This window comes from Notolepis coatsorum, assembly GCF_963971535.1.
Source record: "Notolepis coatsorum genome assembly, contig: SUPER_19_unloc_2, whole genome shotgun sequence".
Taxonomy (NCBI): Eukaryota; Metazoa; Chordata; class Actinopteri; order Aulopiformes; family Paralepididae; genus Notolepis; species Notolepis coatsorum.
This window is the reverse complement of record NW_028174858.1, coordinates 248974-265158: the sequence shown is the minus strand read 5'-3', so window position 1 is coordinate 265158 and position 16185 is coordinate 248974. Positions and strand designations below refer to the sequence as shown.

The 16185-nt window shown below is 44.3% G+C and overlaps 1 protein-coding gene across 1 annotated transcript in view; it reads right to left on the bottom strand.

The window, feature by feature from the left end:
• Positions 1-16185, bottom strand: part of cep192 (centrosomal protein 192) — a gene marked incomplete at its 5' end in the record, with an annotated part of 187767 nt that overhangs the window by 136932 nt on the left and 34650 nt on the right. Inside the window, 4 exons of the mRNA XM_084338489.1 lie at positions 4697-4838; positions 7827-8051; positions 8428-8492; positions 9988-10137. Of these exons, the coding sequence (XP_084194615.1) occupies positions 4697-4838; positions 7827-8051; positions 8428-8492; positions 9988-10137 (582 nt within the window). The remainder of the gene's footprint in view (positions 1-4696; positions 4839-7826; positions 8052-8427; positions 8493-9987; positions 10138-16185) is intronic.

Here is a 16185-nt window from a genome sequence, read left to right as displayed (position 1 = left end):
AAGGGGGGAGGGGCTAACCCTGATCAGAGCCATAGAGAGAACAGCAGAGAGGGGGACTGGGGAAGGGGGGAGGGGCTAACCCTGATCAGAGCCATAGAGAGAACAGCAGAGAGGGGGACTGGGGAAGGGGGAGGGGCTAACCCTGATCAGAGCCATAGAGAGAACAGCAGAGAGGGGGACTGGGGAAGGGGGAGGGGCTAACCCTGATCAGAGCCATAGAGAGAACAGCAGAGGGAGGGACTGGGGAAGGGGGAGGGGCTAACCCTGATCAGAGCCATGGAGAGAACAGCAGAGGGAGGGACTGGGGAAGGGGGAGGGGCTAACCCTGATCAGAGCCATAGAGAGAACAGCAGAGGGAGGGACTGGGGAAGGGGGAGGGGCTAACCCTGATCAGAGCCATGGAGAGAACAGCAGAGGGAGGGACTGGGGAAGGGGGAGGGGCTAACCCTGATCAGAGCCATAGAGAGAACAGCAGAGGGAGGGACTGGGGAAGGGGGAGGGGCTAACCCTGATCAGAGCCATAGAGAGAACAGCAGAGGGAGGGACTGGGGAAGGGGGAGGGGCTAACCCTGATCAGAGCCATAGAGAGAACAGCAGAGAGGGGGACTGGGGAAGGGGGGAGGGGCTAACCCTGATCAGAGCCATAGAGAGAACAGCAGAGAGGGGGACTGGGGAAGGGGGAGGGGCTAACCCTGATCAGAGCCATAGAGAGAACAGCAGAGAGGGGGACTGGGGAAGGGGGAGGGGCTAACCCTGATCAGAGCCATAGAGAGAACAGCAGAGAGGGGGACTGGGGAAGGGGGAGGGGCTAACCCTGATCAGAGCCATAGAGAGAACAGCAGAGAGGGGGACTGGGGAAGGGGGAGGGGCTAACCCTGATCAGAGCCATAGAGAGAACAGCAGAGGGAGGGACTGGGGAAGGGGGAGGGGCTAACCCTGATCAGAGCCATGGAGAGAACAGCAGAGGGAGGGACTGGGGAAGGGGGAGGGGCTAACCCTGATCAGAGCCATAGAGAGAACAGCAGAGGGAGGGACTGGGGAAGGGGGAGGGGCTAACCCTGATCAGAGCCATGGAGAGAACAGCAGAGGGAGGGACTGGGGAAGGGGGAGGGGCTAACCCTGATCAGAGCCATGGAGAGAACAGCAGAGAGGGGGACTGGGGAAGGGGGAGGGGCTAACCCTGATCAGAGCCATAGAGAGAACAGCAGAGGGAGGGACTGGGGAAGGGGGAGGGGCTAACCCTGATCAGAGCCATGGAGAGAACAGCAGAGAGGGGGACTGGGGAAGGGGGAGGGGCTAACCCTGATCAGAGCCATAGAGAGAACAGCAGAGAGGGGGACTGGGGAAGGGGGAGGGGCTAACCCTGATCAGAGCCATAGAGAGAACAGCAGAGAGGGGGACTGGGGAAGGGGGAGGGGCTAACCCTGATCAGAGCCATAGAGAGAACAGCAGAGAGGGGGACTGGGGAAGGGGGAGGGGCTAACCCTGATCAGAGCCATAGAGAGAACAGCAGAGAGGGGGACTGGGGAAGGGGGAGGGGCTAACCCTGATCAGAGCCATAGAGAGAACAGCAGAGAGGGGGACTGGGGAAGGGGGAGGGGCTAACCCTGATCAGAGCCATAGAGAGAACAGCAGAGAGGGGGACTGGGGAAGGGGGAGGGGCTAACCCTGATCAGAGCCATAGAGAGAACAGCAGAGAGGGGGACTGGGGAAGGGGGAGGGGCTAACCCTGATCAGAGCCATAGAGAGAACAGCAGAGAGGGGGACTGGGGAAGGGGGAGGGGCTAACCCTGATCAGAGCCATAGAGAGAACAGCAGAGAGGGGGACTGGGGAAGGGGGAGGGGCTAACCCTGATCAGAGCCATAGAGAGAACAGCAGAGAGGGGGACTGGGGAAGGGGGAGGGGCTAACCCTGATCAGAGCCATAGAGAGAACAGCAGAGAGGGGGACTGGGGAAGGGGGGGGGGGGGGGGCCTTCTCCCTTTCTGTGTGTGTGTGTGTGTTTGGAAAGACGATGCAGTCAGGGGAGTATATTATATTGATAGTAAATTTACTGAGGATGGACAGATAATGTTGATATTTAAACATAAACAATTAGGGCTGGGACTTTATCGCATTCATTTCGATGAATTAACTACAGAAAGAATTAAAAGTAAAAAAAAATGTATGCATTTAATCGCATGATGATTTTTCTTTATTGTGTAAGAATGTTACCTTTCAAAGGAGACCAGACTCATGCATGTGCTATAAGTATAAAGTATAATAAATGGCTAATTACTTTTTCTCTTAGTCTGGTTTGTTCATAAAAAAAATTCAATAAGAGAAATTGAGATCAATCAAGATTTTTTTTTTCCAATGGTCAACTGTTCTGGAATGTACTTGAAAGTACTGGGTTTTACTTTTACCTCGAAAGTGCTTGAGTTTACAAAAGGTCCTTTGCGCTATAATATATATATATTATTCCAAAAATTGCTGCATTTTGTTAAAAATGGCATTGATCTGTTGGTCTGTGTAGTAGCTAATACAGGATTTTGCTGCTTAAACGTATGTATATTCATTGATTCACTCGTATACCGAAATTCATTTGAATTGAAACATTTGCTTTTCGCATTAAATATTGATGAGATTAAAATGTGATTAATTAACTTCTTTTAAATTAAATTTAAATGTAAAATTAATTCGATTAACATTTTTTATCGAGTCCCACCACTATAAAAAAATACAATACATAATAAATGTATTCATGATCATCATGCAACATAAAATTGTAGGAACGGTTTGGGAGAGGAAGGGGTTTTAGGTTGCGTGTTGTGAGTTCCAAAATAATTAACTTAAAGTTTAAAGCTCAATACATCAAAATGTGGTACAGGAGGTCTATTTCTATTAAAAACAATAGATTCTTTTTCATTTAAATGTCTGAAGAGCTCAAAAATTAAAATGTCAAATGATATTTCCGTTGCCTTTGAGTTGATCTAAATGTTACTGATTCTGTTAAATGGGCATATAATATCGTCTCATATCGATCGCAGGCACTTGAATCGAATCGTATCATATCGTGGCAGAATGTGATATTGCCAAATATCGTATCGTTGTCCAAAGAATTGTCCAAAGAATCGATGTTGTATCGTATCGTGATGAAACTGGTGATTCCCACCCCTAGTAACTTCAGAATGTTATCTTTCAAAAGAGACCAGGCTCATGCATGTGCTATAAGTATAAAGCTAAGCTTTGCAAAAAAAGTATGCAGTGCTCAAATTAAAGTAAAAAAAAATGCCACTTTTCTTGCCACCTGTTAACCCTTTGGTTGCCGAAAACGGAGATCTACCTTTCTGATATGTATTGGTAAAGGATTTGCACTACAACCCATGCCTCAGTACACCTTACTGTAAATTGTACAAATTGTACCTCATCCCATTTCTGCTTTGCACTATATAGTATATTGTATATTAGGATATTGCATAGTATATTGTATGGTAACTCAGTTACTTCTATTCTGCATTGAACATTGTACATATGTATATACTGAACACTGTGTCTACATACGTGACTTCTATTTTTTACATGCTATACTATTTTATTTCATACTTATCTTTTTGTCTAGCACAGTCTCTGGAGCATAACAGAAAGAAGCATTTTGTATAAAAGTATTCTGTACTTCTGTATGACAACTATTGAAGACACTTGAAACTTCTGTGGCCCAGCGCTTGAGTGCCGGAAACGTAGATCTAAGTTTCTGTTTCGGTATTTCTTTTATTCGCTATTGCCATTCATAATTCATCGGGGCAGCCTGTGCATGCTGTACTGAATGTGTCTGAGATCGCAGACGGTCAATACCGCCGCCTACCGCCTTGCGGCCGCTATTGCACTCCATTTTAAACAATGTTGTTTATTTTCTCTACCGAGCTGCGGCGTGGGGGCGGGTCCTAAACACTCCGGCAAAACAAGCGCTTATAGGGATGGCTTGGACAACTGACCCCGCCCGCCCGTTCATGTGCAATGCCCGATCGGAGAGAGGGTCGCTGTGAATATCCTGAATGGCGATCAGATAATTGGATTATTCTTTTTGCAGTACACCAGAGACCAGGTAAGGACTCTATATTACCAATATTGCGTTGATATCGATATTTCTTTCCCCGCGATTGCTCTGTGTCTGTGTGTGTGTGTGTGTGCTGTGTCCCGTTGGCAGCGATCACAGCACGGAGGTGCGCCCCGCTCCAACCTTCCTTTCATTGTAAGCACGAGGAAACATAATACCAATAATCTAGCGTTGATTTCAGGATGATTAGATAACCGGGCGAAAAATGGCAACGTGATAAGTGGCTTTGACTAAAGGGCTGTTTTGACAGAGTTCCCTGGAATTACACAGGATCACTCTACCACTATACTCATATTCACCACGGTATAAAACGGAAATGTATAGATGAAAAAAGAATCTGTTTTTTGCACGTTGACCGGAAGAAACCCACTGACAATCGACGGCGTTATTAGACCCATAGCTATAATATAAAATATAGGTTTAGCTCTACAAACAAGGTGAGCGTTTACATGGGGTTAATGGGCGGCAAGGCCTAATGCACTTCCCGGAAGGGGCCGTGGAACTCAATGTGTTAAGAGGTTAATGTGTAACTAAAAACACCCGACAGAAATAAGGGAAACAAGAGAATTGGAGAGGAGGAGAGAGGGGACGTCCACAGACCTGGGCTGAGTGTTTGATCCGCTTGGCTGAGCTCAGCAGTCTCACTGTGAGCCGACGTGTCTCTGGAGGAGAACTCTGACGGGTGGATCAGGGCAAACGGCTCCCTCTTCTCTGGAGAGGTGATGATGTAACCAAAGGACGGCTGGAGGAACAGGGAAACATCACAAGTAGACTATTAGAGACAGATATATTTTTTTCAAGTTCCAAGTTTTAATACTCTTATCAACATGAGTCAATGCTTGCTTTATGAAGCCATTTAACACAAAAGGATGACCCTCATGCATTGCAAATTTGCATCAAATTCAAAACAGAGTGATGCACAAAATAACTTAAAAGAAAATAATAATTTAAAACATGAAATAGGGGAAAGAAAACGTTAGGAACTTGTTACATTCACCCACACAAGGGCTGAGTAATCACACACCCCCCCTCTCTCACACACACTCTCCCAGCTCTCTTTCTCTCTTGCCCCTTCCTCATCTCTCTCACCCCCCTCTCTCTCTCTATATCACACACACACTTCAGAAACAAACATAGCATCAATGAGAGCATCAATAATACACCCGAGTGAAGTCTAGTAAAAAATAATAATAAAAAAAGTTAAAGAAAAAAATAGATTTTCTTAAAGGTTAACCGTGAGTTAAAAAAAATTGTGGCGTTAATAGAATCGGGCGATAACGCATTAATACCGCGTTAACTTTGACAGCCTTAATATATATATATAGAATAGTCACATGTAGACTATTATATGTATATAGACTATTGGAGACTATTATAGACTAGTCACATGTAGACTATTAAATACGGTTATATATAGATTAGTTACATGTAGACTATTATATGTTATGTATATAGACTATTGGAGACTATTATAGACTAGTTACATGTAGACTATTAGAGACTGTTATATATAGATTATTAGAGGCTATTATATAGACAACCACTCAAAAGCATTATAATATTGTTGAGGTTGGACACTAGGGCTGACCCATATTAGTCGATTAGCCGGTCGAAAGGAGCCGTAGTCGACTCTTAGTCGAGTACAATTTTTTTTTTTAATAATTCTTTTGTTTTTTTTATCATTCTTTCCAAAAGAAAAGAGGCCTAGAAGCGTGGCTAACGCTAATGGCACGCATACCAGAGGCTAACTGCCTACGAAAACAGGCACAGAGGCACTGAAAGAGGATTTCACCCGTCTAATGAACACACTAGACAAATATCAAGATGTATCCATCAGTGGACCAATTGCGTGCTTTTGCAGAGGACAAGAAGCCTTCAGTCGACTCCTTCAGACATTAAGCACCCCCCACAGCCCAAATGGAATGATAAAATAAAATGTAATTTTTTTTTAACAAATATTATACTTTTCTTTGTCTACCAATAGTCGACTAACGGCAAATTTTGGCCAATCATAGTCGACCATCCAAATCCTTAGTCGGGGACAGCCCTATTGGACACCCTCTTAATAAGGTCTAACAGCGTTTTTGAACACTAGTTGATGAAATTGGTGCTATATAGCAGTGATTCTCAACCTGGGGGTTGTGAAGAGATATACAAATACATGATAAATTCATGATCTTAGATGCTTTTGCACTTTGAACTGCAATTTCTGTATGAAAAGTGCGATACAAATGACATGAAGATGGAACACATTTTTGTTAATATGATTTATATGACTGGTAGTTCATACAAGGCATTGCCGTCCTCTAAGCCAATCTGCACTTTAACATAGGCCTGGGTTGTTTTTAATTTTCATTTCTGTTAGCGCCGCCGATATAAGAAAGCGGTCTAGCTGAGTCAATGTTGAACATTTGTATTTCACAGGAGAGAAACTGTATTCAAAGAAAGCTATTAAAATAGTCTTTGAATCTAAATATACTTTCTTTGTGTTGATTTTACATTAATTCCATGATTTTACTCAAGTAAATATCTGTTACAAGCTTCGGTCTTAAGTAGAAAAATGCTATTTTTAATCTAGATTAATTACAGATAATTGTGAGATTAATTAGTTAAAAAGTATCTATTGACAGCACTAGTCTAATGACATCCAATAATTAATCAAGTTAAATAGTCTGGAAGGGGAAATAGTCTGTGTCAAAGGTCACCATGCTGTCTCTGCTTGACTATAGGAGGGTCTCAATCAGGCAGCCCTCTGTTTTAGGCGTCACAAACCAAAACTACGGGGCACCGTAGGAGAAGAGAGCTCCCCAGTGTGCATCACGTGTTCTCCCAGCACACGAGGACACGCCGAGCCACTTCAGACGGCGAAACAAGGGGATTTAAACACCCCAGTTTACACCAAGGGGTGATTATTATTATGAGGTTTCAACGTCCTTATTATGCAAACTGCTTTACAATATTTGAGAACCACGTTTCCATAGTGATGTAATATTTGCCAGAGGATAGAGAACACATTTCCAAACACAGAGCAGGGACGGGCTCTGCTGAGCTGTGACCTGGAGGTGGTGACCTGCGCTTTCCCGCCACAAACACTAGTCAAAGAGCTTCACAATGGAACATGTTAGTGCCATATCAAAAGGAACAAGCACTCTACCCATTGAGCTACACAGTAGAGCTGGGCGATATGGCCTAAAAATAAAATCCCAGATTATTATTTTTTTAATCTAATTTAATTTAATTTTAATCGATTTTTTTCTCTTGAGCTAAAAAAAAAAAAAAAAAAAAACATTGTTTTTATTTGACAAAAAAAGTATCAAACCAAGATGAATGTCCCTATTGGGATTGAAGTGCAAACCTAACTTTCACCAATCTTCACTTACATATTTTTTTTTATAATATATAGATATATATATATAATATAAAAGGTTACCGGTACTCTTGATCAAACAAAGATGAATGTCCCTATTGGGATTAATAGTAAAACTAGCTTTTTCACCAAACTTCACTTAAAACAAATAAAACGTGCCTCTTGATCATCAAACAAGAATGAATTTCCCTATTGGGATTAATAAAGTGCAAATCGAACTTTCACCAAACATCACTTTTTGTAAAATAAATTTGATATATATATTTTTTGAAAATAGATTAAAAATCGTCCAAAATCATTCATTCGAATTAATCGAAAAATCTATTAATCGCCCAGCCCTACTACACAGGACCACCTACTGACCCGTTTGACCCAGTCCTCGTCCTGGTTAGCGTCCAGACAGCCCAGAGCTTCAGAGCGCCGTTCAAAGAACTGCCCCAGGGTGAGGCGCATGTAGCTCTGGTCCCCCGTCTCGAACTCAGAGGACACCTGGGACGCCCTCAGCAGGATGTGGTCGGTGGTGGGAGGCGTCCAGGAGGAGTGAGCTGGACCAGGGCTGCCACCGCTGGCCGCTTCCATCTGATCCTCCTGGAGGGAGAAGGAGAACAATGCTCGGATTCGTCTTTGGACACATTGAAGGTCTTGTGGCTCATCCAGAGAGAAGGTCGAGAGGGAGACAGTAGTGGAGACACAGGACTCATAATATAACCCATTATCATATTTTTATATTCAGAACATGTCTTTCTACCATGACCCTGCCCATACCTGTACCTCCCCTCCCCCCATGCTGCCCAAATCTCTCCGATGGGATCAATAAAGGAATATCTTATCTGTATGCCATGTGAAAGGGAGACGGAGTAGCAGGGAGTGGGACACGGGAGATCAGGTTCTGGTGGGATGTGAACCCAGGCCAGATGGAGTAACACGTCCTTCCAAAGGCCTGAACCAGAGAGAGCTGACGAACCTGCATGAACTGGTGCTCCTTCTCAAAGTCCTCCTGATCCTCAATGATCTTCTGAATGCCATTAGCTGCAGAGGAGACAATGATAACTGTTTGCATGAATCAGAATTATGCAAGAGGACATATGCAATGAACAACAAATTCCAAATAACTGGAGGGAGAGAGAAGCTGTAAAAAGTAGTTTCCAAAGCACATCATAGAGTTGTACACGGTGCACAACCCTGCCAGTACGTTCTGTCACCCTGACCCTGTACGGAACCCCAGCTCTAGAACTCTGTAGAACCTAGAGGTCAGAACAGCTCTAGAACTCTGTAGAACCTAGAGGTCAGAACAGCTCTAGAACTCTGTAGAACCTAGAGGTCAGAACAGCTCTAGAACTCTGTAGAACCTAGAGGTCAGAACAGCTCTAGAACTCTGTAGAACCTAGAGGTCAGAACAGCTCTAGAACTCTGTAGAACCTAGAGGTCAGAACAGCTCTAGAACTCTGTAGAACCTAGAGGTCAGAACAGCTCTAGAACTCTGTAGAACCCAGGGTAGAGGTCAGAACAGCTCTAGAACTCTGTAGAACCTAGAGGTCAGAACAGCTCTAGAACTATGTAGAACCTAGAGGTCAGAACAGCTCTAGAACTCTGTAGAACCTAGAGGTCAGAACAGCTCTAGAACTCTGTAGAACCCATGGTAGAGGTCAGAACAGCTCTAGAACTCTGTAGAACCTAGAGGTCAGAACAGCTCTAGAACTCTGTAGAACCTAGAGGTCAGAACAGCTCTAGAACTCTGTAGAACCTAGAGGTCAGAACAGCTCTAGAACTCTGTAGAACCCAGGGTAGAGGTCAGAACAGCTCTAGAACTCTGTAGAACCTAGAGGTCAGAACAGCTCTAGAACTCTGTAGAACCCAGGGTAGAGGTCAGAACAGCTCTAGAACTCTGTAGAACCTAGAGGTCAGAACAGCTCTAGAACTCTGTAGAACCCAGGGTAGAGGTCAGAACAGCTCTAGAACTCTGTAGAACCTAGAGGTCAGAACAGCTCTAGAACTCTGTAGAACCTAGAGGTCAGAACAGCTCTAGAACTCTGTAGAACCTAGAGGTCAGAACAGCTCTAGAACTCTGTAGAACCTAGAGGTCAGAACAGCTCTAGAACTCTGTAGAACCTAGGGTAGAGGTCAGAACAGCTCTAGAACTCTGTAGAACCCATGGTAGAGGTCAGAACAGCTCTAGAACTCTGTAGAACCTAGAGGTCAACACAGCTCTAGAACTCTGTAGAACCCAGGGTAGAGGTCAGAACAGCTCTAGAACTCTGTAGAACCCATGGTAGAGGTCAGAGCAGCTCTAGAACTCTGTAGAACCTAGAGGTCAGAACAGCTCTAGAACTCTGTAGAACCCAGGGTAGAGGCCAGAACAGCTCTAGAACTCTGTAGAACCCATGGTAGAGGTCAGAACAGCTCTAGAACTCTGTAGAACCTAGAGGTCAACACAGCTCTAGAACTCTGTAGAACCCAGGGTAGAGGCCAGAACAGCTCTAGAACTCTGTAGAACCCATGGTAGAGGTCATATGCAGATACTTACAAGCAGGAACGAAGTCCTCAGTCTGACACTGGCCAACGCTCTCTGGCACGTTGCTAACCACCTCCTTCTCAAAGGAAGAATAATAAGCCAAGTCCGTCACCCACATGCCCTCGTCGTTCTGGTATACCACACTGGCAGCGGCATCAGCACCTGGTGAGACAAATGAAAAGACGTCCCAATCAGGGTTTCCGTTAGAATTTTTTTTTGCCGGCCTCAGTGTCCGGTAGATTTCAATCTACCGGTCAAATGAGAGAAATTCCGGTCAGAGTTTATGGAGCTTAAAAACAATTGATAGGCAGGCTATATAAAGAATGACATCCTCAAGGCATGTAGATTTATAATATGTTAACTTAAAACTAGGCTACTTTTGCGTATACAGTCATTATATTCCAAATAAAATAAGTCCAGAGACTCCGTGCTGCTGCTGACTTTAAATCAAATAGGTGTCTGTGGGCAGTCGGCCCGACATTAATAAACAACAGTCTGTTATAATCACATTTTTATGAGCTAACGAATTCCGTTATATTGGACATTTGTATTAATTATATCAAGCGAAGAACTGAGAAATTTGGCAGAGAGAGACGGCAACATTATCGTGGGTTTGCGTGATGACTCTCCACCTCCCAACGACTTATTTGCGAGAGTATGCCGCTGCAGGGCAGCAGATTCAGCTGTTTTCAGGCCCCATCTTGGGACCGCTCAGCAGCGCCCCCCACCCAACAGCTGAATTGCCAATGGCTGAATTAGAGTACTGCACTGTGCCGGCACAGCTGGTGGATTCTTCGGCTCTGCGGCTGCATGCTTCTCGCAAACCCAGCACTAAGCTCTCGCTGACAGACCTGCTTGGTGAAGCAACAATGAAACAAATGTAATGATTGTTTCGTTCATCGCATAGGCTATTTAATTTTAGCCTATTTTAATACAATTCAAATAATCAAATTGTGCTTAGAGGGAATTATTTTCACCGGACATTATGACCGGAGAGATTAAATATGTCGGACTTCAACAGATTTTGCCGGTCAAATACCGGTAATTACCGGCTAACGGAAACGCTGATCCCAATATTATGACTCCAGGAACGTGTAACCCTGAATCTAACTTATACAGGAACCCCTGGAAGAGGCGCTTTGATCTCTGTTGAACAAATTAAGTGCCTTTTGTCATGAAGATATTACGCTTCCAATGTCTTCTGCTACTCACCCACAGATGAGTGAACTAGACAGATCAGTAAGTGAAAATACAAGTACTAGCGTTTTATTTTCCAAAACAAATGAGTCATTTCCTGAGAAATGACAAGCACATTTCTGGTAAGCACTGGTGATGGGTCATAAAAAAACGATTAAATCGTTTGCGGGATACTAAAGGATCAAAGTGGACTTTTGTAATGTGGTTGTTAATTATTTATAAATTTTTTTGGATGCACAGATATGAAAATTCTCTACCGATACCGATTGTTCAAATAACAAAATCGTCCAATACCAATATTTAGTTGTTTGTGCCCTGAAAAATATTTAGTTATTTGTGCCCCGACAAAAGTTTTGAAAAAAAAATATATATATTTTTTTAAATAGTTTTCTATTTTTATGATGTTCTCTCTCTCTTACATAGTACTGTATATTTGTATGTCTCTAAATGTTTTGATTCATTGAAAATAGAGGACCGTGATCTAAACAAGTCTTTTTCTGGTCTGCATCCTCTTAGCAGTTGTTGTATTGAGCTGTACTGTATTGTACCCATTCTGCAATCTGTTAATAAAATGTTCAATCAATCAGAAAAAATGTATAGAAAAGCTTTTATTGTAACATTCTTTCATATAACAAAAAAGTATAATTATTGTTTAAGAAAATGTTTTAGCCCTGTGCTTGACTATTATTCTAGGCGTGGCATAGAGCCATATGAAATCCGCGTTCACGGAATCGCGGACGGCATCACGGAATTGACCAATAAAAATGGAATCAACTGCAAAACGTGGAATATTGCAGAATTTGGTCTAATCTGGACTGAAATTCCGTTTTTGGGTGGAACGTTTGGTGCAAAGCAAACATGACCGGGGAGGCGGGGACACTACAGCGTGTTACACACAACATGACCGGGGAGGCGGGGACACTACAGCGTGTTACACACAACATGACGGGGACACTACAGCGTGTTACACACAACACAGCGGTGTCCAAGCGTCTGCCGTCTGGCTGCTTTGATGTTAACATCGTCAAGAAGCTAAGAAATTCCGCAATAAGCCCTGAATTCAGAGCAGAGCAGTATCCTAATGACTTTTATGCCTCCGGCGATAAGGTGTTTTGCAAATTCTGTCAACGTTCCGTGGACTGGACGCGCAAAAACACGTGCGACACTATTGTGATTAAATAGCTATGTAACGTTACAGTACATAGGACTATAGATGCTATGTAACGTTACAGTACATAGGACTATAGATGCTATGTAACGTTACAGTACATAGGACTATAGATGCTATGTAACGTTACAGTACATAGGACTATAGATGCTATGTAACGTTACAGTACATAGGACTATAGATGCTATGTAACGTTACAGTACATAGGACTATAGATGCTATGTAACGTTACAGTACATAGGACTATAGATGCTATGTAACGTTACAGTACATAGGACTATAGATGCTATGTAACGTTACAGTACATAGGACTATAGATGCTATGTAACGTTACAGTACATAGGACTATAGATGCTATGTAACGTTACAGTACATAGGACTATAGATGCTATGTAACGTTACAGTACATAGGACTATAGATGCTATGTAACGTTACAGTACATAGGACTATAGATGCTATGTAACGTTACAGTACATAGGACTATAGATGCTATGTAACGTTACAGTACATAGGACTATAGATGCTATGTAACGTTACAGTACATAGGACTATAGATGCTATGTAACGTTACAGTACATAGGACTATAGATGCTATGTAACGTTACAGTACATAGGACTATAGATGCTATGTAACGTTACAGTACATAGGACTATAGATGCTATGTAACGTTACAGTACATAGGACTATAGATGCTATGTAACGTTACAGTACATAGGACTATAGATGCTATGTAACGTTACAGTACATAGGACTATAGATGGAAATGTTAGTTTCTAGCTAAATCTAGTGCACCCATCCATTTGTTTAATGCAAATGATTGTCAGTACACACCGTCCTTTATAAACAAAATAAACTAAAGGTGCCTAAATTATGCATTATGATTATATATATATTTATATTAATCATTTTTGGCATTCGGTTTTCGGCCAACTGTTTCCTATTTTCGGTATCGGCCAAGAGTTTCCCATTCGGTGCATCCCTACAATAAACATAACTTTGCCTTGTGGCTGGTAGCAGTGGTTTAGTGCCATAGTGCAGTATTTCAATATGACGTAATGGATTAATTCAGCCCTCTACCCCGCATGCCGCAACAGAAGAAACATGTCCAGCATTTCAATACGTGTCCCGCATTTCAATAAACTATTTTAAATGTATTAATCATTATTGTTTTTGTCCTCTCCAACCATGCACTAATGCACTGCAACTGTACTGTATGTTACACAGCCTGCCCTCGTCTAACCAACTGTACTGTATGTTACACAGCCTGCCCTCGTCTAACCAACTGTACTGTATGTTACATAGCCTGCCCTCGTCTAACCAACTGTACTGTATGTTACACAGCCTGCCCTCGTCTAACCAACTTTACTGTATGTTACACAGCCTGCCCTCGTCTAACCAACTGTACTGTATGTTACACAGCCTGCCCTCGTCTAACCAACTGTACTGTATGTTACATAGCCTGCCCTCGTCTAACCAACTGTACTGTATGTTACACAGCCTGCCCTCGTCTAACCAACTGTACTGTATGTTACACAGCCTGCCCTAGTCTAACCAACTGTACTGTATGTTACACAGCCTGCCCTAGTCTAACCAACTGTACTGTATGTTACACAGCCTGCCCTAGTCTAACCAACTGTACTGTATGTTACACAGCCTGCCCTAGTCTAACCAACTGTACTGTATGTTACACAGCCTGCCCTAGTCTAACCAACTGTACTGTATGTTACACAGCCTGCCCTCGTCTAACCAACTGTACTGTATGTTACACAGCCTGCCCTCGTCTAACCAACTGTACTGTATGTTACACAGCCTGCCCTCGTCTAACCAACTGTACTGTATGTTACACAGCCTGCCCTCGTCTAACCAACTGTACTGTATGTTACACAGCCTGCCCTCGTCTAACCAACTGTACTGTATGTTACACAGCCTGCCCTCGTCTAACCAACTGTACTGTATGTTACACAGCCTGCCCTCGTCTAACCAACTGTACTGTATGTTACACAGCCTGCCCTCGTCTAACCAACTGTACTGTATGTTACACAGCCTGCCCTCGTCTAACCAACTGTACTGTATGTTACACAGCCTGCCCTCGTCTAACCAACTGTACTGTATGTTACACAGCCTGCCCTCGTCTAACCAGCTGTACTGTATGTTACACAGCCTGCCCTCGTCTAACCAACTGTACTGTATGTTACACAGCCTGCCCTCGTCTAACCAACTGTACTGTATGTTACACAGCCTGCCCTCGTCTAACCAACTGTACTGTATGTTACACAGCCTGCCCTCGTCTAACCAACTGTACTGTATGTTACACAGCCTGCCCTCGTCTAACCAACTGTACTGTATGTTACATAGCCTGCCCTCGTCTAACCAGCGCCAACAGTTTGTGAGATGTTTGTCGGACGATATCGGACGATACCGATTCGACAGATATATATCGGTGCACCCCTATTTTTTTATATGCAGGTTATTGCCCCCAAAAAAGTCCAGAGTCGTGTTGACTAAAAAGCTATTTTCTATTTCAGCCACTAGTAGGGAGTGTTGTGTCAAAGCAACACTTGAACTTGGAGCTGTTGCTGCCGGATCTCTGGCCTGCATTCCCCATTATTCTTCCTCAGTTAAGTAGCTCGCTGCAACGTAGCGTTAGCCCTAAGGCTGGACCATTTGAAAAAAAATTATAATTGCGATTATTTGCAATAGGATTCATGATATCAGAGGAAATGATAATTTGATGCATCAAAATTAGCTTCTTCCAAGCAACCGTGGAGTCTGTACTGTACTCCTCTATGGCTGCAAATCATGGATCCTGAAGCCCGCCCTGCAGAATCCTTTGGACGGATGCTCCACCAGATGCGGTGTGTGGTGCTGAACATCGACCAGAACAAGCATCTGTACGGGGAGCCTGTAGCCTTTCTCCAACGCGTTCGTGTTTCCGCGTCTCTGATTGGCCAGGTCATGTGACATGTACGCCCAATCGTGGGACCGCAAGTTTCTACACTGGTCAAGCTTAGGCGCTCTTTCGAAGTTGGTTAAGGTTAGAGTTTGTCTTAGAGCAGGGCGATAGAACGCCAGCCCTGATTCCAAACTCTAACCTTAACCAAATGCGAAAGAGTCGCCTAAGCTTAACCAGTGATGAACTAGGCGTTATAGGTAGTTTGCAGGCTGTTCGACCCGGAAATAGGCGCAGAACTTGCCGTCCCACGATTGGCGCACATGTCACACGACCTGGCCAATCAGAGCGCAAAACGGGAACCCGGAAACACGGACGCGTTGGAGAAAAGCTAGACGCGTACGGGGAACTACTGAGGCTGAGTGACGAGGTGGCATCCAGGAGGATGAAACTCGCAGGTCACTGCCACCGACGCCAGGAGCTTCCGGCTAGCGAGCCTAACCTAGTGCTCTGGGAGGCAACACACGGGGCTAGTGCTCTGGGAGCCAACACACGGGGCTGGTGCTCTGGGAGCCAACACACGGGGCTGGTGCTCTGGGAGGCAACACATGGGGCTAGTGCTCTGGGAGCCAACACATGGGGCTGGTGCTCTGGGAGGCAACACACGGGGCTAGTGCTCTGGGAGGCAACACATGGAGCTGGTGCTCTGGGAGGCAACACACGGGGCTAGTGCTCTGGGAGGCAACACATGGAGCTGGTGCTCTGGGAGGCAACACACGGGGCTGGTGCTCTGGGAGCCAACACACGGAGCTAGTGCTCTGGGAGCCAACACACCAAGCTAGTGCTCTGGGAGCCAACACACCAAGCTAGTGCTCTGGGAGCCAACACACGGGGCTAGTGCTCTGGGAGCCAACACACGGGGCTAGTGCTCTGGGAGCCAACACACGGGGCTA